The following is a 26,771-nucleotide window of genomic DNA, read 5'->3' as shown; positions in this document are numbered from 1 at the left end:
AGGTTAGATGTATGCCTAAATACAAGAACATGGGAGGAATTCATGCATGAGAGGGGGAAGGCAGAAGGAAGGGCACACATGGTGCTGCAGTCTTCTTCCATTCACTAAACTCTCCTTCCAATTACGTCCAAACCGGGTCACAATACAGTATACAAGTCATTTAAAACAGACTTGATGACATACCATGTTTGACTGAACTGAATGAACTCAAAGACATATATTTATTCCATAAAAGTCTAAGTAAAATATCTCACCACCTTCTTAATCTCTTTCAAAAAAAGAAAAAGAAAAGAAAAACATGCTGAATACTCTTAATATTTCAGGTACCTTCATAGAAAGATTCTGGTGTTTCTAATACTTCTGGCACTTTATCTTCAAGGTCTCCATCATAGACATCCTGTTCTGTGGGAACTTCAGGTATTTCACTATTCTCCTCCTGAAAATCTGTTTCTTCATCCACTTCATTTATTTTTTCTTAAAATGTTAGAAAAGCAGCATATCAACAAAACAGTCTCAATTGCATTCTGTAATCACCGCCCTTCTAAACAGATCATTGGTACAATCCAAACACACTTAAGGCCCACTTGGTTGAATCCAGATGGAATTTTGCTAACTGGATGCTCCCACTGGAGGAAGGGGACACCATTTTTGGAGACCCCCCCTTCCTCAGACAGCTCTCTGTGCACCTTGAAAATCTGTCCCAGAGTATTAGGAGACCCTGAAGAATCGTATGGGAAGTTGCACAGGGGACTCCTTGGTAATTTATTATTATTATTATTATTATTATTATTATTATTATTATTATTATTACATTTATTTCCTTCAAGGAACTCAAGAAAGCTCACATTTCTCCCCCTCTTCATGCTATCCTCACAACAACCCTGTGTAGTAGGCTAGGCTGAGAGACAGTGACTGGTCCGAGATCCTCCAGTGAGCTTCATAGCATAGTGGGGATTTGAACCCTGATCTTCTAGGTCCTGCCAAAAATCGTCTTCTTCCCCTTTTGCCAGCAGGAGCATCCAGTAAAGTGGAATGAAAGCCTCTGCTGGACTGGAGCCCTTCTGTTTGTGGAGGGAAATGTCCACATCCAACCCACAAGTTTAAAATTACTCCTTTCACAGAAATCAGTGGATCTTAAGAGTGCTTAGCTCTGATATTGCGCCTCAAGCATTTACTGTTATTATGGGATAATTCTATAAACTGGTATCATTGGACAAACACATGGGAGGCAGGTCATTAGCCACTACAGTCATTATTGCATTTTGGAAAGCAAACAGTTATTTCCAACCAGCAGCAAGAATGTTTTGAAAGATTGGTAACTAGCTACATACAATTTTTAACTGTTCAAAATAATTGGTTACTTCAAAAATTTCTTTTTAGAAGTTCATGGACAAAGTATTCATTCATACCAAACTCTGATTCAAGAACTTGACGTAGCAAAGTGTCCATTTCATCTTCCTCTTCTGGTTCTGCTTCAGCACTCTTGTGTTCTACATTATTTTAGAGAATACATCAAAGGTCAGCAGAAAGAAGAGACTGAACTCAAAAACCAGAAAACAAATACTTTTAGGGAAAGTGAGCATGTTTCCCTATAGACTTGGTAAACATGATATATGGCATTTTTAGTCAGGCTTTTTTCATATACAGGTGACTCCCCACTTACACAGGGGAGCCTGTGCTGGCCCTCTGCACACATAAGTGAAATGCCCTTAAGTGAGAAGCACCCCACTGCACCTCTGGCTCACCAGGAGACCCTCCCAGAGCTCAAAGAGGACATCCTTTTTGGGCTCTGGGGAACGTCTCCCTGCAAGCTGGAAGCACAGCAGGGCTTTGTTGAGGCCCTTCAGGTCTCTTCCCCTACTTCTGGGTTCCTGATACAATGCATATGTGCAGTCACACATGACGTGAACATGCATAAGTGGGGTGGTGCCTGTACATTTCACAAACATGTACCCACAGAAGCTGGTGGACTCTCCTTCATTGAAGGTTTTTAAACAGAGATTGGATGGCTATCTGTCAGGGATTTTTTGAGCTGTGATTCCTGCATTGCAGAGCATTGGACTAGATAACCATTGGTTATCTATGATTCTGTGATTCCATAAATTAACAGTATGAGACTATAGTTAAGCACAAGGCTATAGTACAGAACTTTGAGGGGGGTTGTTGCTGTTTTACAGTCAGTGTATACGTTTTGTAAAATAAAATAAATATCGTAGAGATGGACGAAGCATTCCGCATCACATCACTGTCCATGAGTGAATGTGGGTTGGAATCCAAGATCTGAAGGACACAGGTTAGTCACCTCTAAGTTTAAATAATTTGAAACTATCCATCATGATTAACAGTGCATCTTCCATGAGCTGGGAGTATGGGGTAGAATCTGCTATGCTGAACTATCTAGACTCCTGAGGATCTTAGCTTTCCTTTTTACACAAAGCACTTTGGCAGCCCTCATGACAATGAAAATGTTTGAATATAAGCAAGCACAGCCTGCAAGGTTTTATCATACGTACTAAGGCAGACTTTAGGCTTGTGGAATCTACATTGTTTTTTACTAGAACCCCAAGGTCCACAACCTGGAATTAGAGCAACAATGGGAGCTTATGAAGCAGAACCAATTACTTACTGTACCACAAGAGCAATATATTGGAAAAACCTACACAGAGAAATACAAATCTACAGCCAAGTTAATATGGATCTGGGATTTTTGATATTTATGTTGCTTACTATGTACTGCATTGTATTGTTTTGTTGCACATTGCCCTGTGGCCATTTTTTATACTGGGCAGTATAGAAATCTCTCAAATATATAAATAAATAAAATGTTAAAAGTTTCCATAATTCTAAAAAAAGGAACATAGATTCATATAATGTGATTTTGAATAGTGACCAAGTGAAAACAGCTAATTACAAGTCCTGAATGTTTGTAAAGTTAACCGTGTAAAGTGATTGACTATTTTCCGCACAGATGTATGCCAATGCAACGATGCAATTTTACATTGCACATAATGAATGTAGCACTAATCAGTGGTATGTACATATTGCAAGAAGACTTCCAAATACTAGGAAACTTGCATATTGTTTTAAGTGTCTTTAAAATATTTAACCTGGACCCACCCCATTATAGAAAATACTCATTTCTTTTTACAGTACTCAGTGCCTGAAACAAAGAAAAATATTTGTCATGCTAGGAGTGGCAAAAAACAAAAACAAAATAAATGATTGCACTGGCATATGTATACGGTGTAACAGATAGCTGTTTAGGGTGTTTCTACAGTTCAATCCCTGATATAAAGAACTCTAGTAAAGAAACTACTTTTATTATTTAAGCTAATTAATATTTTATTTGAAAAGATTTAAAGGTTATATGGAGAATCTAGTCTATCAAATGAATATACATCCAAAGATGATTTCAATAGCTATTTCATTTTGGGGTGCAGTCCAACAGTGTTCATCTGCCAGGGGGAACCCAAACTGCTGGTAGAACATGTACACCCTTCCTCCTATACCCCCCCCCCCAAATCTGTTCTGAAGGGCTGCAGAGAAGTTGGGGTATGGGCATGGTGCTTCAGGGAAGAAGCAAGGAAGGAGAAGTCCACTCACATGACATTGGATGCCACCCTCTGTTTTTATCTTTTCTGATTTGGGGAATATTTTCATATAATGTTTACTTCCCTGAGAGATGAGTTCAGAATGATTTTGTGTAAATGTGCTGGTGAAGTACACACAACAATTCATGAACCAGAAATGAAACTAGGTTTGTCCTGCTGACTAATCTTTCATGAAAGATCTAAATAGAAAGAAATTCAATGTGACATTATGCATATCGCTACCTCAATGGAACCATTCTGAAAGCACTCCCATAGTGTTAACATTATGGAAGAGGAATTTCAATACGACAAGATCTGCAAACCTCTCATTGAGGACAAGTTGCTGTAGAGCAGATGCTGTAAAGCTTCTACCATACAAAAAGATAGGCAAGACTGGACTTTATTTTTCTATGACTTAGTTTGCATGAGAACCTACCTGCTCTCCCATGTGGCTCCTCTGTAGGTTGGATAACCTCTTCAGCATCTCTTGGCTTTTGCTGTTCTGGGACAGATCTTTCTTTAAGTCCTGCATTGTTTAGTTATAAAGTTAACTTTAGCCTTTCTGATTCAACATTTTGGCTTTCTTAGGTATCACTGAGATAATGACAAGGGGTTGAATCCAAACTTAGAAAGACTGTAACGGCTCCTTCCATTTACGCTTTTGATCCAGTGGAGGGATCATGCTGAGGGAAGAGGGAAGAGGAAACATCCACTCATCCCTGATTTCCCTGTAACCCCACACAATAATATTTTTTCAGAGGGCTTTAAGGGAAGGAAAGAGGAATTGCCACCTTCCCCTTCTGTCTGTGAAGGAGTCCCCTGATCATAACTCTGCTCAAAGGAGTCTCCCACCACGGGGAGCAAAGTCTGGATCCAAGCCCACAAATCTAAAGACTACCAAAAAGGAGAGTACACACTACACACAGCCTACAGAAGTACCACATTGTATTTCAAAGTCCAACATTTTTTCATTTTTTAAAACCAGTTTTTTGGAGCCTGTTGCAGCATCTTCTTAAAGGTAAACTTCTCTGTATGAACTGGTTTCATTTCCAGCTGCCTTTAAATCAGTTTCCTTTTACCAAAACCCAAAGTTGCTCTGTAAATATGGGGTTATGGGCTGCTTCAAGGAAATCTCTCCAAATGCTGCTGTGAACTTATATGTGTCTCTGGATGGCACTCTTAAATTTTAATTACTTAGAGCATCAAAAGATAGTACTACAAACATCAGGGCCACTTCTTCTAAAATATATACGGTATTTAGTTGTTAAGCAGAAGCCAAAGGTGGATTTGGGATAGTAGCTGTTTCCAAATGAAGGTTGAAGCTCTTCTCTGTTCCTAACCCTTCACCCTTGCTTCATTCCTTATTTAAACCCCCACCCCACACACCAACACCTCCCCTATCCAGTATAGAGATCATTACCATTGATGAAACAAGAAGAACTGGCTTGGGTTAAAGGGAAGAAGAATGAAGTGAAGCAATGTATGTCTAATGAAAATACTGCCTCCCACTCAAAGCCAGCTCATGGGTAGAGAAGGAGGAAGGTATCTTTCCAAGGTTAAGATTCTAGACTGAGGGGCTCAGGGGGAAGAGTGAAAACAATGTCTCAACCTCCCCTAAACTGTTTCTGAGGACATTCTCCATGGCCCACTTTTGAGAGTGAAAGATAGGAAGAGCTAATCTATACATTATACAGAATAAGGCAGCATACAAATAGAATTCTGGATTGTACTACTTCAGATTACAGGCAGAAAAAAAGGAGGCAATATATTTTGAATGCTTCCACATGTAAAATGCTCCTGACATACAATTAATAGATTTTGCACCACTAAAAACAAACATGTTTTTCTAGCTAGAAGTGGTATAAATTAGTGGCATTTCCATCAAATGACTAAACCAGTGATAAGAGAACCTGTGGCTCTCCAAATGTTGCATTGTAGTTCCTTTAAGTTCTAATCAATATGGCTAATAGTTGTGGGGGAACCACAGTTTCCTTTCCCTGATCTAAATAATGGATGTAAACATTTTTCAAATGGGAGACAGGTTACAGATCCAGCCACTTGACCTGTCAAATCCAAATACCATGCTACAATCTTATCATTTAGCATCTTTGGTCAAGACAATTCCTCAAAATTCATATTCGGCATGAACTCGACCACATTGGCAATATTCCATCAATACTGCACAACAAAGCAAAGAAAATCATGAGTTGGCTCAGTAGGAAAGGCCTGCACATTTACAGTGATCATTGTCCACTTCAAGAAAATGGAATTTGATGGACTCATTTTTATCCATTGCAATTTTAAAGTAAAGGGAAGCATTTCTGAGCAGTGTTTTTAACATATCTTCTGTAGCATTTATAAGTTTACAAACTGCTAGTATAGTCCACCAAAACCTTTGGTGCAACCCTTACTGCAGTAAACAGAAGTGGCATAAAAGAACATCCATAATTTTCTGGTGGATTATGTCATAGAGAACAGGGCACTCTGTGATTTTACTAAATGGACACTAAGGTTGCAATCCTACTCACACCCATGTTAGAGTAATTCCCTTTGAGCATAAAGAGCTTTACTTCTGAGTAAATGTATATAGAATTGCACTGTCAGTTTCTTCATTCTTCTTTCAGAACAAACTGGTACATTAAACTTTATTGGAAAGGGAATATTACTGTAAACTCATTTCATACAAGAATGTGCATGGTTTTGATGATTTTCTGTATGTAGAATTGCAAAATAGTTTCTCAAAAAATTCAACCTGTATATTTCAATCCAAAATAAAATAAAATATGAACTACCCTAAAAGTTGCCATGAACTAGATGTAGCATCTAAATGGTACACACTCAGTCTTCATGTTGCTGAATCTTCATTTGTTAGAGGTAAAGATCAAATTATTATTATTATTTATTAAATTGGTATACCACCTTTCATCCAAAGATCATAGGGCAGTTCACAACACGCACAAAACAAAACAAAACAAAAACCAAATAACAAAACAAAACCCCTCCCACAAACACATTTAAAAGGCCATGGAATGCTGATCAGCCAGAGGCCTGGTTGTAGAGAAATGTTTTCACCTAGCACCTAAAGATATGTAATGAAGGCACCAGATGAGCCTTCCTCAAAGAGCATTCCACAAACAGGAAGACTGCAAGGAAAAGGCCTGTTCTCATGTTGTCACTCTTCTGACCTTTTGTGGAGAAGGCACATAAAGAAGGGCCTTAGATGATTATTACAGGGTCCAGGTCAGTTCATATGGGGGAGAGGCAGCCCTTAATGTCTGTAACCATAAATTCTGTACATCCACACCATTCAGATGCAGTACCAAATGTACAGATGTTGAGGTAAGCAGGAAGGTCTCACGCCATATGGAGTTTTTCATTCTCAGAAACATATAAATAAGCCAGAAGTTCCATGTCCACCCTGGTCCTCAGGCCCTATAATACTGCTTTGCAGGAACCTGTCTTTGTGGACAAATTGTAACACTAATCAATGCATTTATGTACTACCTATGTGTGCTATAGGCACAAATCCCCTTTGCTATACGGAAAAGTGACAGTCTGACCTTTGCTGACGGAATATCAATCTCAGCTGAGTGAGAAATGGTTAGACCCACTCATATCAGTTTGGAGAGAAACTTGCCTTGATTGTGAATGGGCTGAGTCCACCTACACTTTTCTGGATTTTCTTTTTTTAAAAACTCAGGCTTCTCATAAACATCATTCAAAGCTTGGAAACATCTAAAAGCTCCCCAATCACCAGCTCATTTGCCAGTCTCTTCTCTTTCCTAAAAGCTTTCCCAAAATGTAAGCTGGAGGTGGAAGGGAAAACAGCAGCACCTGAAATTTGCAAAACCCAAGGGCTCTACCTAAATTTGATTACTCATGCAGAGCATTATAAGCTAAGGGGTGAGAAGCGACAGAATAGGGTTGGGTTGGCTCACAACGAAAGGATAGAAGCCATTTACATTGGGAGATTAATTTCCAACTTCCACCACCCTTAAAAAAAATATATCTAGCTATAAACTGATCAACCCAAATATATAACCCCTGGTATTAGGGAAGTGCTGGTATTTTATTATTGTATTCTACGCTTTGTTCCCCACTCATCTCTCTGCCATTCAATTATGTTACTATAGCGTATATCCACTATTTTATGCAATAGTTCACACAAAAGTGAAAATTTGACAATGGGATGCAAATACATAATCCAATGTACATTTCAGAAAACATGGAAGAGATGGTCCCAGAAAGACCCACACAGATGTCTAAAATTTAAATTGCATAGGTTTTTTCACATGATCAAGTAAAGCATTATATCTCATGAGAATTCTAAATGTGTTGTATTACTGAAAAACAAGGCTAAAATATGTTGCTTTTATTTTTGTGTCAAAATTGTACTTTGTCACCCATATATGAGCACTTCTTGTGGTAAGACCAGAGACACAAAGAGCTACACAACCAATATTTTCAAACCTTGCACTGATCATAGCACATATACCAATGTCTGTTCAGCCCTAGATTTCCTAGATTTCCCCCTCGCCCCAAATACTTTTTGACACAGTATTCTCCATGTCAAGATTAAAACAGCAAATGGACTTATTCCAAATATCATTTTGGAAAAGATTATATTCAAGGTTTATTTAAAAACATATATAATAGTATGTTCTACTTTCTACCCAACAGGAAACAAAACCCAGTGCCATCTGTAAAATGCAAACAGAGCGGGTAGCAATGAAGATATAATTTGTAGGAAATGTTCTTACTTATTTTACACCTGTTCTTCACTTTTTTTTCATTGCTCCATTTGAGCTTTCATTCTTCCATGTATTTATTTTCTGAACAGATGAAAAAGATGTGTTTTGTTGCACTTTCTAGAGTGATATGCATATTGATAAGATTTTCCATCGTTCCAAGTGTATAAATTGGATCATGTTCATTGAACACACAAAAATTGAAAACTAGTCTACCTTATTTCCCCCTAATACTTCTACTTCCCAGTGTAAAACAACACTTACAAATATTTCAGTGTTTTATTTTTGTATTAGCCTTATGTGTGACATACTGAGTACCAAAAACATTCCATTATATAAATGATCTCAGTACAATAAGAATGTACAAGACATTATCAGACATACTATGTACAAATTGGAATTTCATAGCAGTCTATCTTATTTCATGCTTACAATTTCATACATATTCTAAGGCTGTTTGTGCAAATGATTCTGTCATCTTGTTTACTCTAACAAGCTAAAGACAAATTGCCTTAGTGGTGCTATATTACATTCTCGTGCTATCAGTTCTAACTGAAGCAACATTCAGATATGAAAATAGTATCATTTTACTTTTTTCCTCTTCTCTTCATCCTTTGCTGAGCTATCAGATGCTTTAGAAAGGGCTTTAGCTATTTTTTTAATTTCTTTCTCTTTGCCACTAGCTGATTCTTTTATCTCTTTATTTTTAAGATTCTTGTCTAACCCTGATCTCTCCTTTTCACCTCTCCTGTCTCGCTTAACCTTTTCAGATTCTTTTTTGGATTTATCATCAACAACTTTCTTATCCTTTCTCTCCAAGTCATCAACTTTCTTCTTGGTTTTCTTCCTCTCTTCATCTTTGGTTTCCTTCTTTCCTTCTTGCTTCTCTTTCAATTTTTTGGCTGGTTCTTTGATTTCTTTTATTTTTTCTATTTTCCCATTTTAAAAAGGGGGAAATGTTCATTAAGGAACACACATCAAGACACTGGATATTAGTAAATCAAACTCACATTCCAACTTCACATCACAAATTCATAGTTGCAATTCAAAAGAACTTGATCACACAGTATTAGTACTGACAAAAGAATTGCAGGTAGCAATCCTTACTTGGGATGTGCCAAGGGAAATAACTTTCTATTTTATAGGGCTTCCCCAAACTTATTCTTCAGCATCAGATGAAAACTGTTCTATTTCCCCAACTTTAACTAGTTCTCCTATTTCAAGGGGTTTATGTATTGTAAGTGGCCTTAGAGAAACTGACGTATACATTTCTTAATTAAATATGTTAAAATAATTTTCAATTGCCTGAAAAATGATTCGGCTGCCAGCTTTTTAAAAAACTTCATGCTACCTGATGAGCTACTAAATAAAATTAGAAAAGAGACACACTGTTAAATAGAAATCAATGACTATAAAATGTATTCGCCTATTTTACAAGAGGTCTATAACTGGCATAACCTCCTTATAATGTATCTAAAATTTGCATATCCAACACTGCCATCTTGCTCATGCTACAGACTTTGGCTTGTACAGTGAAACTTCCCCTTCCTCTCCTGTAGCTCCCTCAAAATCTGTTTGAGAGGATTGGGGGACCCTCCAAAGCACATTTTGGGGGTGCACAGGGAAAGGAGAGGCAAGTAAAAGTCCCACCGTGCAAGCAGAACTGTGTTCACTCAGCTTTTATACAATCCATGGATTTTGAGGGGTTGGGGATATCGTAAAAGAGAGGAAGCAGTTCAAACATACGCTGAATTAAATTTGCATACTTTAAAGTCAGGGGTGGGGAAGCTGTGGCTGGAATGATGGAAGCTGTAGTTCAACAATTTCTGGAGGGCCGCAGATTCCCCATCCCTACTTCAATCATTCTGCTACTGTACTTTTTACATCTGCTTGGTCTTTTATCTTAAGATCTCCTTGACCTCTGCCCTTATGCAAAGGGCAGTGCTATCTGCTATCCTGTACTCATAGGGCTGGATCATTGAACTAACAGAAAACATGACTAATCTCAATTCACAAATGATAAAACCAGTGCTTTTTTTCCTTTAAAAAAATGTTTAGGGGTATTCTCATTTTCCTACTCATATTGAAATACTGCCCCTCAATGAGGCCAAACTTAGATTCACAAAATGTTTAGGGGTATGCATACCCCTGCGTCCCCCCAGAAAAAAAACCACTGGCTAAAACTATGCATGATGTTACATATATTTGAAAAAGATAAGTGAAAAACAAAGTTAGGCACCCCTAGGCGAGTACTGTAACTCATTTGAAGTTAAATGGCTGTGACCCCATAAAACAGGAATGAGGAATTTGTACATGCCCACAACTCCCATCATCCCTGACCCTTGGGACATGCTGGTTGGAGCTGATTGGAACTAAAATCCATCAACATTTGAAGGATGACAGCTTCCCCCACCCGTTTTATAGGCTAATTTTAGAAATGTTAAACTGACTCCAGAGGTCATGATTTGTAAAGAAGACACTGCATGGAGTATTTCCATTGTGCTGTAAACACAAGATAAAAATAAGATCCTACTGAAAACACCTGATTTTAATGATGACCATCATGTAGACGATTTTTTATTAGAGGCCAAAAATACTATATCGTTATAAAATGGTTTTAAAATAGTTAAAAAGTTATATATGCAGAGACTTATGAAAATGATTGAGTCACACAAATGTGCATTCAGTTTGCAATTAAAACTGACAATATTATTTCAATATATTAATACTGAAATAGATCTGAAGTATTGTAGCTGCCTTTAATTAAAAAAAAATGCTGATACCATAATTAGTGTTTTAATTACATGACAAAAATGCCACTTCAGGTAAAACTCAAATCCAATCAAGTACTAGCTAATATGGAAAAGAAAACCACCAACACACATGCAGGCATTTCTGAATTAAATATTCAGGAAATTATGAGGAAACATGGGGGAGGGAGGATCTGCAGACTGGGGCAAGAATTAAGAACCTGCCAAAAATTTCCCCATTAGGTAATTACCTCTCCTCTTGCAGCCAAACTCTAATGTCAGAAGTAATTTCGGGGAAAGGGAGGATTCAGGAGGTTCAGGTGGGGTAAAAGCACCCTTCTAGCTGGTCTTTCCTTCCAATATGTTCTCCAGCTCACATTCTCCAGCAATTGTGAGATAGAGAACAAACATGTGCTAAACGTTATTTAGTCCACTCTTCCCAACAAGGCCTTTTCTTCTACACCTGTTTTTTTTAAAAAAAAATTGCGAAAGGTGATTACAATAAAATATCGAGTGATTTGCAATCCCTCTACCGTGAATGGAAATAGGAGCAATGCATTTGGAATAAAAATCTTTTAAGATTAGCATTAATAACTTGTTGGGTTCAGAGCATGGTTAATGCTTCATTGCATGAGGAAATGGTTTCTCCTGCCTTGAAAGAGGCAGTGGTACAACTGCTCCTAAAGAAACTGGCTCTGGGCCCCTTAGACTGGAACAACTACTGACCAGTTGCAAATACCTCCTTTTTGAAGGAAGGTGGTAGAGAGGACTGTAGTGGATGTTTTTAGTTTATTGCTGATTTTGCTTTTTAAAAAAGTTCTTCTTAATAGTTGTTGTTAACTGGTTTAGCCAATAATTTTATTCTTTTATTCTTTTTGTACACTGCTTTAAGATATTTCACAGTGTATAAAATTTAGAAATAAATAAAGCCCTGAGAATAAAAAGACTATGATATTACAATGAGACATAAAAAGGGAGCATTTCTCCTTCAACAGGAAGACACGAACTCTAATTAAGAAAGGCCCAGCATATTTTGAGCAGAATGCTTGGGGTAACAATATGTAAACCATATAGTATTTCATATGCCATGCACATTGTAGAAGCCTTATCTATCCAAATGATTGAATTCTTTGCCCAAAGGCCTTGATCCAAAGGCGTGCACTCAGTGATCAGAAATTCTCATGCATCACTGGGAAAATTCAGCTAGAATTCTGCTAGTTAGATATTTGATAAGAAAGACTGAATGTAGCATCCTATTTTTCCTTCCCAGACAGTTGACTAGTAGGAATCCAATCTTTATATTTGCCCCTGGTTGCACATGCCTTGTCCCAAATCCTACAGAATCGCATGCACTGCATCAATTTGCACACAGGATTCTTCATCCAGCAGGAGAAATATGCAGATCCACACACACACACATAGCCTGCAGCTGGATTAGAAATTAAGTTTTTAAAGTACTGTAGATCTAATTATGTAGGATGCTGAAGAGCACCCAAAACTAATGCTTTTTTTGTTGTTGTTGTTCAGTACATTTTGAATGTGAAATCACACTGGTACGAACTGCATCCAGAATTAGTAGACACATTTAACAAGATGGTAAAACACATGCATTTCAGGCATTCATAATCAGTGTGCACAAGAGGTCACTAATGCTCCAGTAGCAAAGTACCTTTGACTTTAGCCTTTCTCTTGGCAACCCCTCCTGGTGGCTCCCCTGATTATCATAAGATGAAAACAAGTTACAAACATTATTTTAAGTCTTAAGATGCTATACACATGGGGGGGGGGGAGAGAGAGAGATGACCCAGTATAAAACAGCACCAAAATTACATCAGACCTTAAAAAATACTTATACCTGACTGTTCTGTTTTCTGGAAGTTTTCCATTAAACAAAGCTTTCAAAATAAGCCATACACAGGTATAATAGGCCCAGTCTCTCTCATTTCATCAAATATGAAAGCTGTAATTGGTAAGGTCACAGGAAAGGACCTTTTCTATAGCAGTACCCCAGTAACGAAATTCCATTCTGATGAGAGGGTGGTAAATACATTTTATTCCATTAGACTTTTAGTGTATTGCAATCTTGTTATCTATGGTCTTATTTTATTTGCTTTTATTCTGGCTTTTAAAGCTCTCCAGTTAGTCATCACCATCTCAATTGATCCGAGAACAGCATCTCTCCCTCTCTCCCTCTCTCTCTCTCTGTGTGTGTGTGTGTCTAATGGAAAAAAATCAATAATACTGTTGTATGGGTTTTCTAACTGGTGGTTCTCAAAGAGAAAGTGAAAGATGTATCGCAAAATCAAAGAGAGTTCCAAATAGGATTTTTTCATTGGTAATTGGCTCATAAGCTAAACTATCAATTATGAAAAAGTGCTGTTTGGATTATGTAACACCAAGTATGGGAAAGCATAAACTAAAAGGATGCTATCTTATGCTTTAATATTTTATCTGTTTCCAAACATATGGATTCATGTGAAAGAATCTTCCGTACCTAAGAATGGCATACATTAGTTTAGTGGAACATTTTGTGGCCATGTTACTATAAGACTTAAATTAAGGAACACTTGAGTCACAAAACTTTTTAAATGACTTCACTTTGCAGAAAAAGAAACACGATGTTTAAAAAATTGATACATCACAAAAATGAAAGCTTGTTTCCCCCCAGTATGAATATCCTTTACTCTTACTTATTTTATGAATGATATTTGTATTCAGCATATATTACTTGACTAAAACGACCACAATTGATGCATTTGGAATATCACTCTTCACTCTTTCCTTTGTGCAAGTGGGGAAGCAAGCTAGGAAGATTTCTATTATGTCCAAACTAAGAAACAACGGTTAACCTCATATTGAGCAAACTTTAAAACATGTATTTAAACTTTAAAACATGTATTTATATCCTGGCTTGGTAGGAAACTAAAGCTAGTTAAAACTTTCTAAACTCAGATGCAACAGAAAGCCATGTGTAACTGCTGCTGAGATAGACAAAAGTTCAAAATGCTATAGTGAAGTGGGTCATGAACAAATGCAGGTACTGACCATATAAAAGGAGATTTGGGACTGGTTTTCCAAATGAACAAGAACTATTACTTCTGAATACTAACGTCTACTCCTAAACATGCCACCTGGCTGTCTTAGTTGCTAAAGTGAGGCAGCTTGGCTCCCTGCCTTAGCTGACTGGGAACTACCATTCGGCTCCTTCCTTCCCCAAAGTGCCTACTGCAATGACCATTCTACCTTGTCACCGCATAACTTCATTATTCAACCAGTTCTCAAATTACAGAGCGCAAGAGTGTGAATGGGTTGATATTTGAGTTTGCCTGTTTTCTTCTTCCTTCCTTTTGAAACATGCACCTGAGACTGAAGACATTATTTTAAACTGAAAACCATCTTGAGTGCTTTGGTAGGAAGGTGGAGCATAAAGATAAAATAAAATAATAAGCATGGTGATTGAAAGAAGATTTCAAAATACTGTACTAGATATAAACTGTAGATCTAAACTGAAAAGATCCAGTGATATGCTATTAAGTTACTGGTTTCTTTTGAATATCATGCTCTCAAAGACCTTGGCAAGCTGTGAAGATAAGCCCATAAAAGTTAATAGCCTACAAAAATAATTACTAAGTCTGTTTTTTATTCATAGGAGTAGCACTCTGGTCCCACCTCTTCTAGTCCTCTTTTATGAATAAGAAGCAGGCAAGCAATAAATGTAGGCTAGTAATATAGCAGGCTAACATAGCCTCCTCTGCCCACCTGCTTATTTTTATGCTGGGTGCAAAGGAAAAATAGCCTCACAGAAGATGCCTCCTCCCAATTTTCAGTAACCCCCCCTCTTCCCACTTAATCTGGCGTGTCACAGCCTACTCCATTCAGCAATGTACACCTCAGGAAAAACTTTTGTAGGGACAAAGAGAGAGAGAAGTCACCTTTCACCCATCCTCTTCCACCAGCATTTCTCTGGATTCAAACCTATATGATTTCCCTTTATTTCCTTTTTATACAAAAAGCAAAAAACAAATGAACTTTAGATCAGATCATAAACAAGGTTACCTCAAACATGATTGAAGTTTTACCATTTCATCACCAAAGGAATGTGGAAGTGGTATTAAAGGTCCAGAAGTTTTAAAAACATTGGGCAATAAAAAAAAAAACTTGTTAACAAAACATTCAGACAAGCAAATCTTACGAATACATTTTTTTAAAAGACAATCACTAATCTAGTCCCTGAAATAAACTCCACAGCTGAACCATTATTGCTGTTATTACATAATAGAATACAAATTTTGTCTAACATTTATTTATATGGTCCTGCTCAGATGTTTATAACTGTGAAACCCATTTCCAATAAGAATTAAATTTTAGCCACCAATAATAAAGGGTCTGAAATCTGTTATATTATAGCCTTGGGTCAGCTATAGCAATCTATTATTTTAGAAGAGCCTGAAGTTTAGCAAAATAAATAAAACCAATGAAATCTCCACTTCCTCACCTTTGCTTCAAAACTGAAACAATTGTTCAAATTACGTACCCCACCCCACCGCAAAGAACAGAAAAGGCAACTGAAAAGAAAATGAAATTTCTTGCTGAACATCTGGTGACAAAAGGACAAAGGCTATGTTTTGCCCCACAAAGCCCTGAATTATTGGTTGCCATTTTATGAGTAACTGTCCTTTTCATCAGTCGCAACTAAATAACTTCTAACTCTCAGGTATACAAAACTATTTTTAGCGAAGATAACTCCAAACAAACGAAGGTACATTCCTTGCAAGCTCTTCAAGATTTTCAAGTTCTTTTCTTACAATACTGTGGTATCCAAAAGTTATTAATTTATTCCACTGTGGCTAAACATAGAAAGTATATATCATTTATCAATAAAAAAACCACTGTTTTAATATATTTCTACAACAACCATTTTACAAGATATGGACTTGCTTTGCATCAGATACAGTTGAGGATGGTCACAGAAATCCAGGGTTCAGCTCAGGTATTTTTATTTGGAACAAATAAAATGCAAAGTGCATCTTCTCCAAATTATTTACACATTGCTGCCATAGCAAAGAAAGCAGAAGTTTGTGCAAAATGTAAAGTAGCTTTTTCACATTATGTGCTCAATATTATGTCAGGCAAGCTTTGAAAATCCATAGAATTCTTCCTCAGGCTGTAGACTTTACTTGAGCACTTTACTTAAACACTCACATTTATAAGTCATGAAAGTTTCTACCAAATGTGCTAATTCTGAGACAAACAGTGCAATTCTATACATATTTATTCAGATGTAAGCTCCATTGAGTTCAATGGTTGCTACTTATAGAAAAGTGTGTAAAGGACTGCAGTCTAAGGTTTGATCAGCAATATCAGATCAAACAAGCCTAAGTATTATTCAGCAGTGTGCATGAAATACAGGCACTAGATTTTATCATACACACACACACACACACACACACACACACACACACACAGCACAAAATTTTGCACACATATCTGTTCCAGAAGGTTAATTTGCTCCACACAAAGCTGGGCATGGAAACTTGCTGAACTCAGGCATTTGTATAATCAGTCCCTTCACTATGAGATGGGGGGAGGGTGCAGCGGAGCAGAAAAATCAAAAAGCAAATCTGAGTCAGCCATTCAGTTTAGCAAGACATAAAAGACAGTTTGCATTTATCAGCTTTAATTAGTTGAATATTACAGGAGAAATACATATTTACAGGTTCTCGCTTTCAAAAAATGTCCACTAAATTTTTACAAACAAATCTGCCTTTAAGAGATAAAATAGTATATAAAGAAAATAAGAATGAAAGCTTCATTTCAAAATATACAACAATTGCATGCTATTTCTTTCATATAGTAAATGGATTTACTAACATAACAAATTTGAGTAACCTCAGTATTCTGCTGTATAAGTCTGTAAAAGCATGTAATAAATTATAAAATTAAGGAATACTCATCGGTAGCAAATTCAAATAATTTCAGTAATAGTTTTCTTATTTAATGCAATAGTAGGCAGAATCTTAAAATATAAAATATAAATATATACATAATTTGTCAATCATGCCAGAATAGTCTATAGTAATTTAACACTTTATTAGAAAGGTGAATCATTTAAGGGTTAATAGTGTAGGTTACTACCATAGAGCTTGTGCAGGTTAGTGCTAAGAATACACAGCACAAGTTAGTGTAAGAAAGCACAAACTGACACAAAGCCATACAGAAACCAATCATACTACTGAAGACACTTTTGTCTTACCCCAGTCTCTCTCTCAAAAAGGCTTTTTGACAAGTGAATTACATCACATGGCTGATATGTCCATTGAGGGTAAGGGGTTACATCAGGTTTTACCCCAGTAGCCTGCTGCTTTTTATAATTGAACTTGATCCCTGAACTAAAGTCATTGGTTCTGTAAATCCACAATAACACATGTCTTTTTTCCCTGAACCCCTTCATTCTGTGACGTACCATCAACATCATCTGCAGCATCGCTCTCTTCTTCTTCTATGATTTCAAAAGGAGTCATTACATCATAGAGAAATGAGAGGAAACCATAAAACCAATCAGAACTTTCCTCTGCTAAAATATTAAGGACTTCCTCAAGTGAATCAATATTTTCATTATTGCCATCTTTGGTCAAGCCTACACAAGAATAAAAGGAAAGAGAGAGAGAGAGAAGGTAGCAGTTAGGTGGAAAAAAAGAAACTGAAGTAGAAGGATTTAAGAGAGCCTGTTTCATGATCAGCAATCTAAAACAGTATGGTTAAGAAAATTAGTAAAAAAGAAATCTGAAAGTTTTAATAAGCACCCAAGAAACAAACCATTTGAAGAAATTTAAAAAATACAGACCAAGACATATTCCTACTACTGACCTCGCCAAGATGGCTGATTATTAGAGGCCACTAATGGGGAGAGGATTAAACACATGCTTATGCAAAAAGCAACAAAAGCTGTAGCCTTTCCTCACAGAAAAGGTGCCTCAACAACTTGTATCATTTTGGTTCTAACCCTTTCCTCACCTTTTCAAGCATTATATTCTATTGATACTGAGTATCTAGAACTGTACATAGTAGTTCATAAATTGCCACAGAATTATATAAAGAGATTGCGATCTCTTGATATAGCAGCTCTCTAAGGTAAGAGTTATCCCAAACTGGATGCGCTCCAGCCTGACCAATTTCCCTAAGAAATTTGGGGAAATTCTACAATCTTTATGAGCACCACTTCTAACACTAGCAGCCTGGTTTCAATGTAATTCAAATATAGCCCCTCTCTTTTGCATGCATGGCTTCTCCGAAAGTTTTCCCCAATGTTTAATAAATCTAAATAATTCTTCCTGACATTACCGTGTCATTCAAACCCCTACCATCTTTCCATGTTGCTGGCCTTCTGCATGAAACAGGTAGCATTTCTGAAAATGCCATGTTCCTGCACTTCAACATTCTACCTAGCAAGCTAGGTTTTATTAGAGCATCTCATAACCACTTTTAACAGTTTGTTATTGGTGTAGAAAACTGCCATCTTCTACCCATTATTTATATGGCAAACCATTCATATCAGGCAGATGCAAACCCATCACAAACTCCTCTCCCCATACCCTTAATTTGCAAGCCTAGCACTGCCAAAGATCCCCCATTTCTGGAAACATATCCTAAGCGCAAAAGCATATTGGTTCAGTAACCAAGAAATGAGTCCTTTCTAAAGGATGATTTTGTTGTTGTTTTTTTCCTTGCAGAATTATATAAAGCAGTGATTGAGAATTAGAAAAACCTTGATCCCCATTATAGCTTATTCCCTTTACTGGGAAAACACTGCTGTCAGATTGCATTTATCTTGGAACTACAGACTGAAGAAGAAAGAAAAGGAGAAAGCAAATGGGTGTCTGTAACCCAAAGCTTGATGTTTTATTATGTTTCGATATATACTTTAAGCCACCCAGAGTGGCTGGGGAAACCGAGCCAGATGGACGGGGTATAAATAATAAAATTATTATTATTACTAGTACAAAAATGAGCAATTAATAAAGTAAGGGTAACACCCCTAAAATCACACCAGCAAGGTTGTTTTAGGAGATGAAGAGATAGACGTACCTTGTGAGGGAGGCAAAGCTTTTGTTATCCTGCTCATATGAACCAGTCATGGTCATGGACTGGGGAGTATCTGATTTCTAATTACATGTACATCTATGAAACAGTAGCATGATCTTGTCTTTACAACTGTGCAGTTCTTTTTTATGTCAGTTTCAAAATAATGTTACCACTAAAGACTAGGCTCCTGAACCAGTAAATTACTGACACCTGCCCAAACAAATCAATATGCATTCTCTCTCTCCTTCTCTCTCTCTCTCTCTCTCTCTCTCTCTCTCTCTCTCTCTCTCACACACACACACACACACACACACACACAGCTCATCTTATTGTCCAAAGGTCTGCTACTCAAAGTTTATGTATTTTTTTTAACATAAAGCCAAAGTTTGGCATGTAAAGGTATTGGGTAAGCATCTTGGTGGATGACTAAATCAGTATTGTTCATATTATTCATATTTAATAGACAAAGTTCTGCAATGTAAACCTTGAAACTGGGGAAAGAATTAATCACAAATAACAATGATAGCACCTGCCTATTATCACTCCATCACCCCTCAGGGGTTTTTTTTTGGGGGTGGGGTTGTTTATGCTGTATAGGTAATTAGTCGACTCATGAATGGAGGAGATTCGGGGTGTGCCTGAATATATACCGTATTTTTCGCTCTATAAGACACACCAGACCACAAGACGCACCTAGTTTTTGGAGGAGGAAAACAAGAAAAAAAAATATTCTGAATCTCAGAAGCCAGAACAGCAAGAGGGATTGCTGTGCAGTGAAAGCAAAGCAGCAATCCCTCTTGCTGTTCTGGTTTCTGGGATAGCTGCGCAGCCTGCATTCGCTCCATAAGACACACACACATTTCCCCTTACTTTTTAGGAGGGAAAAAATGAGTCTTATAGAGCAAAAAATACAGTAGATTTCTATGATATCTGTACATTGTTAAATCACAAGTAGTCAGAATACATAAAAGCAATTTGGGTTAAAGGTTGTACATGATCAAATGAATTAGGTATCTGAAGACACAGGAATATATTTGCCCAGTGCAGCAACACAAACTAAATTTATTAAGTTTCCCAGACAAGCTGAAGATCTTAGAGAACATCTGAATGTTAAATCAATATCCCTGTACATAAGGAAGCAACACAGAGCCTTTAAACAGCATGTCAATATAGCATAAAAATGCCAAGATATAGATAATTATTTTTATTTGAGAAAGGTCCCAGGACTTGTTCTCTTCTTCTTTTAGTCTTTTCTCCACTTCTAGACTTAACATCCCATTCCACTTCCAACCTATGTAATTCCTCTTACTAATCTAGTATTATACTATTCACCTTTACAACCTAGCTATTCAAATCAGATGCACTGTCCTAAGTGCCCTTTTCCCTCACGTCTCACTCTGTAGACTGGCCTTTGCAAAGTCCTCATCCTTTTCTGTCTTGTCAATCTTCTGGCTTTTTAGGTACGTCTTGCTACTTTTTCCTCTTGATTTGCCTTATATAGGTCTTCTTTCCAGTTTTACTTCACTTGTATCTTAGGTTATGTGCTTCAGTATGTTTGACAATCAAACTTCACACTTTACATCAGTTCTCATCCCTCTTAAATCTTATGCTTTTCTCTTCTGTTTTCGTTTTCATTGTATAATATGACTGTTTCTCTATATAAAATGGTTCCAGTTCTCTTTTACACCTTTTTCCCTGATGGAACTCAAGGCGGCTTAATAGGCTTAAGGACTTTAGGATTTCTGACCAATGTTTCTCAGGAATCTTTTATACAGGTACCTTAAAAAGTTTAAAATATATTATCACTTTAAACATTTATCGTATTAAATGTTTCATACTGTATAAGAAAACAACAGGACTACAGGAATACACTGTGCTGTGCAATGTAATTTCACCAATATTAAGCAATTACTGTGATTATTTTAACACTTTGGGTTACTTTTTGTTTAAATATATATATAATAAATAATGATATTGTGAAGTTTTGGAAACCAGATTCATTATTTTAATGCTGCAACAGAAGGTAACGTTTAAGACAGTTTTAGAAGTGTCTACTTGCCTAGCAAAGCCTTGGCATCTTCCACATCAAAATCTCCATCTCCATCAGCATCATAGATCCCAAGTTTTCCTAGAGCAGAGACAGAAAGAAACTAATTTAGTAATCTATTGCTATATTAATCTGTTGAATGTGTGATGGAATGTAGCAAGAAATCATGAGCCTCAACATTTTATAAAAGATGTCATTCCAAAACACAAATGCAAGCTTACTAACTGTTTTGAGATGATATACATTTTTTCCAAATAAACAAACCAAACTCCTTAAAAGATAGCGTACCTTTCTGCAAATCTGAAATCCTTTTGGATTGCTAAATCAGCACTTCATTACTTGTTTGTGTTTAAGGAACTGTAACAATTTTGTATCTGAAATGACTATGTAAGTCAAGTGACACAATGGCTGTAATCCTGCTCCATTCACATTAATGGAAGTTATGGTATTGGCTTTTAATAGGAACAGAATTGCACCTACCAGTTCACTAAATAGTATTTGTCTAGATTACTGGAATAGTATTTTTAGAAAAAGAAAGAAAGAACTAAAAAATCTACTGCTAAGTGCTACATGATGATTGCTTATTAATAAAATTGCCTATCTAATGTCAAAGGTACAATACTTCATAAGCAGCATATCAAACACAACGTTCAATGCATCTGTTTCAGACAGTAAATTGGTGTACTCAGGAATAATGCAGATGCATGCAACATAGAAATATTCCTGCTGCTATGGAAATTTGCAATTGCTGCATTTGGGATACTGGCAGAGCCATAGCCCTAAAGACTCAAAAGAAATTTAGGCAGAAGCAATTTCAATCAGAGAAATGCATGCCAAGCTGGCTGATACAGCAGATTAATTGCTAGAAAATCCTAAAAACTGGAGAGCATAGTTTGAGCTCATTTTTTGCCACGGCTTACTGAACAAGGCAGAAGCAACAGTCATGCGGAGAAGAAGCTAAAACAGAGTCCTGCCAAGGTGGTTGCTCAAAGGGCATATTTGTTTTATCCCAAACAACAAAAATCAAAATATTCCAGAATGAAACTGAAAATTCTAGCAACACATTCAATTGTTATACTGAAAACAATATTCAATTCAATTCAATTCAGAATTGAAAACAATATAATAAACCAGCACTATAAGAAAGGAAATTAGCTATGGTTTGGCTTGATGTCTGAGTTGACAAGCCATAATTAAGGAGATTGTTCTGCTTCCAAAGGCCAATATAGCCAGAGACAGGAAAGCAGAGCAGACAGGTGACAAAAGCAGGCAAACAGCTCTAAACCAGTTTGATTGATTCTTTGAGTTCAGCTATGCTATGCTCTCAGCTATGCAAACCATAAGATTTGGAATCTTGCCTAAACAGAACAGATAGTGATTGTGGGTTGCAGCCAGTGTTAATCCTACTCAGCATAGACCCACTGTAATTACTGGACCTATCTAACTTGGGCCCATAAATTTCAAAGAGTATACTGAAAGTATAACTTGGTTAAACACAACCCTGCATAATTTATTTTAATGAATTTATTATGGAATCTTTATAATTATTTAACCTTCCCAGATACTAATATTTTCATGGCTACATTTCAGTTGGAAACAATTACTCATTTCCACATGATGTCAAAACACTGTAATAAATCAGCTAAAATCTGCAATTCTGAGCTTTGAAAAGTCACATTTTGTTCTTAAGGCTCACCGCTTTAAAAATATTTGTAGTCTGGATATTGGCTGGATTACACTTTTACACATAGCCAAATCCTCTACCTTCCATTTCACAACTACATGTGGACTTTAACCAAATTAATGGTAGTTGTGGGAAAGGCAGGCAATTGAAATGTCTTCTCACCCACCTGCATCCCTCCGACTTCAATCCTATAGATAATTTTGGCATGAAGTGCAAATGGTTACACCATTTCTATTTGCACTGAGCTCCAACAGTCTCTAGAATCAAATCAAATGAAGCAAAATGCCCCAAAGCAGCTTCATATAGAGATAAGCAGAGAGCAGGCTGCATGCCAGGTGATACCTATATCAGCTTTCCACTCTCATAGGAAAATGGGAAAGTCAACTTAGCCCATACACTTCCCCCAAAAATCATGGAGTTCACATGATCCAACTCCTACTCCTGAGCTTTTTATTATTTGTACACTTGGAGAATTTGTTTATTTATCAAGTGGTTCATAAATTTGCTTAATAAAGAAGTACCAACACTCAACCCTAAAAGAAAGAGTAGCAGCTGAATAAGGTTAAAAATCTGAAAACCACTTAAAGAAAGCAAAGATTGAAGGGTGTAGCAGAAGATAAAATAATGAAGCATATTTTGTTTACTCCAGCAGTATGCCAACAGTCAGGTATTTCAATCCCAAGAAGTATAAGCATAGTTTATTTCTCTATAATCCTACCTTGGAGTACCTCTGACAAGTTATAACGGAAGTCCTTTGCTTTGGCTGCATGCGTGGTAAAAATATAGAAACCATTATTCACATTGTCAAAACCTGAACAGATGAACTACATGATTTACTCTTTAAATCAACACTTTCATGAATATCTGGTGCTTGATAGTGAACAATGAATAAGCACCCGTAATTGTTGAAAGGTTAAATCCAATGTTGCACTAGTGAGGTTTCACTTAGGAAATGAGACTTGGGTTTCCTCTCCTCCCCCTGTGCCCCCTTAAAATTTGCTCTTGAGGGTCCCTCAACTCTTTGCAGCTGATTTTGTGAAGGGGGTGCTAGAGGAGACAGGAGAGGTAGAGGAAGTTCAAGTGTATTACAAAAGTCCCTTGTGCCAGTGGAGCCACAGAGCTGGATATGATCCATGGTTCTTAATCAAAATCCTGAAGTTGCAAAAGAATGACATTTGGAAATGTGAAATATTAAAATTACTTCATTTCAAATGCTGTTGGAATGCTTACCTAGCACTTCCTCGTAATCAACAAGTTCAAACCAAACCACAGCGACTGATGTCCACACTCCCAGCAGTGCAATTACCATAAACCAAGTAAAAAATGAACTTCCAGAAATTCCTTCTTTCTTCCCATTCTTGTTCCCTCCATGTCTTGCTTCTGTAAAATAAAGCAAGTGAAATTACTACTAGAAGGCAAGGCTTACAATTATACATTCCTGCAAATATATTATTTGATTACACAAAATTCAGAATGAAGGGTTTCATGCAATTATTTAAAAGGCTGTCTACTGATTCAAGCCTGGTGGGTTAATTTAAATCAAAGTCATTTAAAATTATCAAACATAAAAAGATAAAACTTATCCTTTATTTAAATCCTGTTTCCCATTTTGTAATTCATTATTTGAACTGTTTTCCATTATGCTCATGCCTCTTCCATCCCTCTGCAGCTCTGTGTCACCCTAAATCTTTTCTTTTTTTTTTTAAGGTATTGGGGAAAAGACTACCATATTAACTTGAATGTAATACACACCTTTTTGGGATCCAACCCAACCCAGAATAGTAAATACTATATTATTATTTTGTTTAGAACAGATCTCATAATTCTTTATTATGTGCAAGATTATTGATTTTCATGGTGTTTAAACTGGATATTATAAGTATGATCACAGAGATGTCAAGATACTCAACTAAGAACGTTATTAAATTTATGGACTATGGGGGGGGGTGTTTAAAAATGAAGAACTGGTGACCCCTAGGTTTGGCTACTTAGCAAAGAAACGTAATCATTACTTTATCAGCTCCCATTTTTCATAGGTCCATTAGTTTCAGAAGAGAGTTAGTCATTAACTCACTTGTGGAAATAAAGCTAAAATTTCAGTACAGTTATTTGCTGCCCTGGGCTCCTTTGTGAGGAATGGTGAGATATAAATCAAATGAATAAACAAACAAATAAATAAATAATCAGACTCATTAACACATTGAGACTTACTTCTGTGTAAACATGTATAGCAGAAGTAGCCAAGCCTTCAAGCTATTTGTGGATGCCAACTTCAGCCCCAGCCAGTCTGGCCAATGGCCAGAGATGACTGAGGTTGAGGTCCAACATCTGGAGAGCCACAGGTTGGCTGTCACTAATGTATAGGATTGCACTCTACTCTAGAATCTTGGGTCCAGAAGAAAAACTACCCAAAAAAAATTCTCAGTCTTTAAAGCACACTAAGAAATTTAGCACTGAATCAAGGAAGTAGCTTCTCCACATTCAGCCTGGCCTTAAACAGTCATTAGGGGCAGCATCAAGTATTATATACAGTAGTTGCTCATGTTACAGATGAATATATTTAAATATTTCCGTAGCACAAGTCATGGGAATATAATATAGCACACTACTGGATCCAGCAGCTTCATGGATAGTGAAGCCACTTACAATGTAGAGTCCAAAGCAGAGATAAATATAGTATTTAGCAACTGATATTTCATAGTCTATATAAGTAAAAATGATCTCAGCAGCAGATAGTTCCCCCTGAGATTTAGCAAAAACTTAAACTCAGTTTCATGGAAAATGCCACATTATAAACATTTATTTTTGAAATTGTGAAGCACTGTTGACTGCTATGCAAACACATACCACTCAAGAACCAATGTGAGACAATTTATGATGTGAAGCTTTTACTGCAAGCAGCAGCTAGACTCCTCTGAGCTATGCTAATCAGAACCTTATTTTTTTTCCCTTTAAGTTTTATCATATGACATTTTATAATTAAGAGCCAATTGAGAGCTAAAAGCATATTTTATATACCAATTTAAACTCATTCCAGAAAACGAAATCAAGGATGCAGCCCTGCACGCAAAAAACTGCCAGCCATGTAGAAAGTAGGTCAATTTCCAAATCTGGTAAGCCTTTACTTTCACCTACCATATGTCTATACAGATCCCATAGTCATGTAAAATACAGTGCTGCACTTTCAAAGCTCATAAAATAATGTGAAGAACTAGGTCTTCGTGAATATTCATTCACCTCAGGATTAATATGCCCCATTTTCTATAAAGGGATCTCTGTTCATTCTCTAGATTCAAGTAGAAAAAATGGCACCCACTGTCAAAATCTGAAGACAAAATGTAATCCATTTATTACATGAGATTAAGCCCTACTGAACAAAGTTGAGATATGCTTCTAATTAGACATGAAGTCATAAATACTGTATATATGTAGTCAAAAATAAATCTCATTGTTTGCATTGTATCTATTTCATAAAGCTATACAGCTAGGAAGAGGAAATTCCAAATATTAATAATTTTTAAACTATTTAATGATCAGATTAAAGTTATACCACAATACATTTACAGTTTTGCTGCTCACCCCCAGAGTCACAAATACAGTAGGTATTCCAAGCTGCTAGAAGTATACCTGAATCTTCAGCCATGGCATCAGTGTCCTTTATCCATGAATTAAGTAAATCTTAATATAAAAAACAAGTGTCCAGATAGAATCAGCAAAAAATGTCCCTCATGTAAGCCTTCCTACAGCCACAAAGAAAGTTTCTTACAGCCAACTCAGCTAAGGCACGAAATCGGACCCTGCTGCAAACTGCTCAAAAGCTATTTTTAGTGCAATCATCTGCAAGCCAAATGCTTTTAAGTACCCATATGG

The 26,771-nt window shown here is 36.7% G+C and overlaps 1 protein-coding gene across 17 annotated transcripts in view; it reads right to left on the bottom strand.

Annotated features, from left to right (window-relative positions):
• The window catches only part of ASPH (aspartate beta-hydroxylase), a 100,684-nt gene that overhangs the window by 59,634 nt on the left and 14,279 nt on the right, over window positions 1-26,771 (bottom strand). For 4 of the 17 annotated variants that reach the window (XR_014529341.1, XM_083517911.1, XM_083517898.1 and 1 more), the window contains exons 2-7: window positions 24,132-24,281; window positions 23,620-23,664; window positions 21,230-21,298; window positions 4,027-4,116; window positions 1,410-1,490; window positions 328-474 (exon numbers count right to left, since the gene is read on the bottom strand). Coding sequence is in view for 16 of the 17 variants with exons in the window: in XM_083517911.1 (XP_083374037.1) it covers window positions 328-474; window positions 1,410-1,490; window positions 4,027-4,116; window positions 21,230-21,298; window positions 23,620-23,664; window positions 24,132-24,281 (582 nt within the window). In the remaining variant the exon portion in view is untranslated. Of the gene's footprint in view, window positions 1-327; window positions 475-1,409; window positions 1,491-4,026; window positions 4,117-8,603; window positions 9,268-12,757; window positions 12,803-15,008; window positions 15,086-15,915; window positions 17,726-21,229; window positions 21,299-23,619; window positions 23,665-24,131; window positions 24,282-26,528; window positions 26,728-26,771 lie in introns of those variants that run through there. The other 13 variants (XM_083517912.1, XM_083517908.1, XM_083517907.1 and 10 more) reach the window with 12 other exon arrangements.

Source organism: Podarcis liolepis (assembly GCF_965112155.1).
Source record: "Podarcis liolepis genome assembly, chromosome: 8".
NCBI classification, from domain to species: domain Eukaryota; kingdom Metazoa; phylum Chordata; class Lepidosauria; order Squamata; family Lacertidae; genus Podarcis; species Podarcis liolepis.
This window is presented reverse-complemented; position numbering and strand designations above follow the sequence as displayed.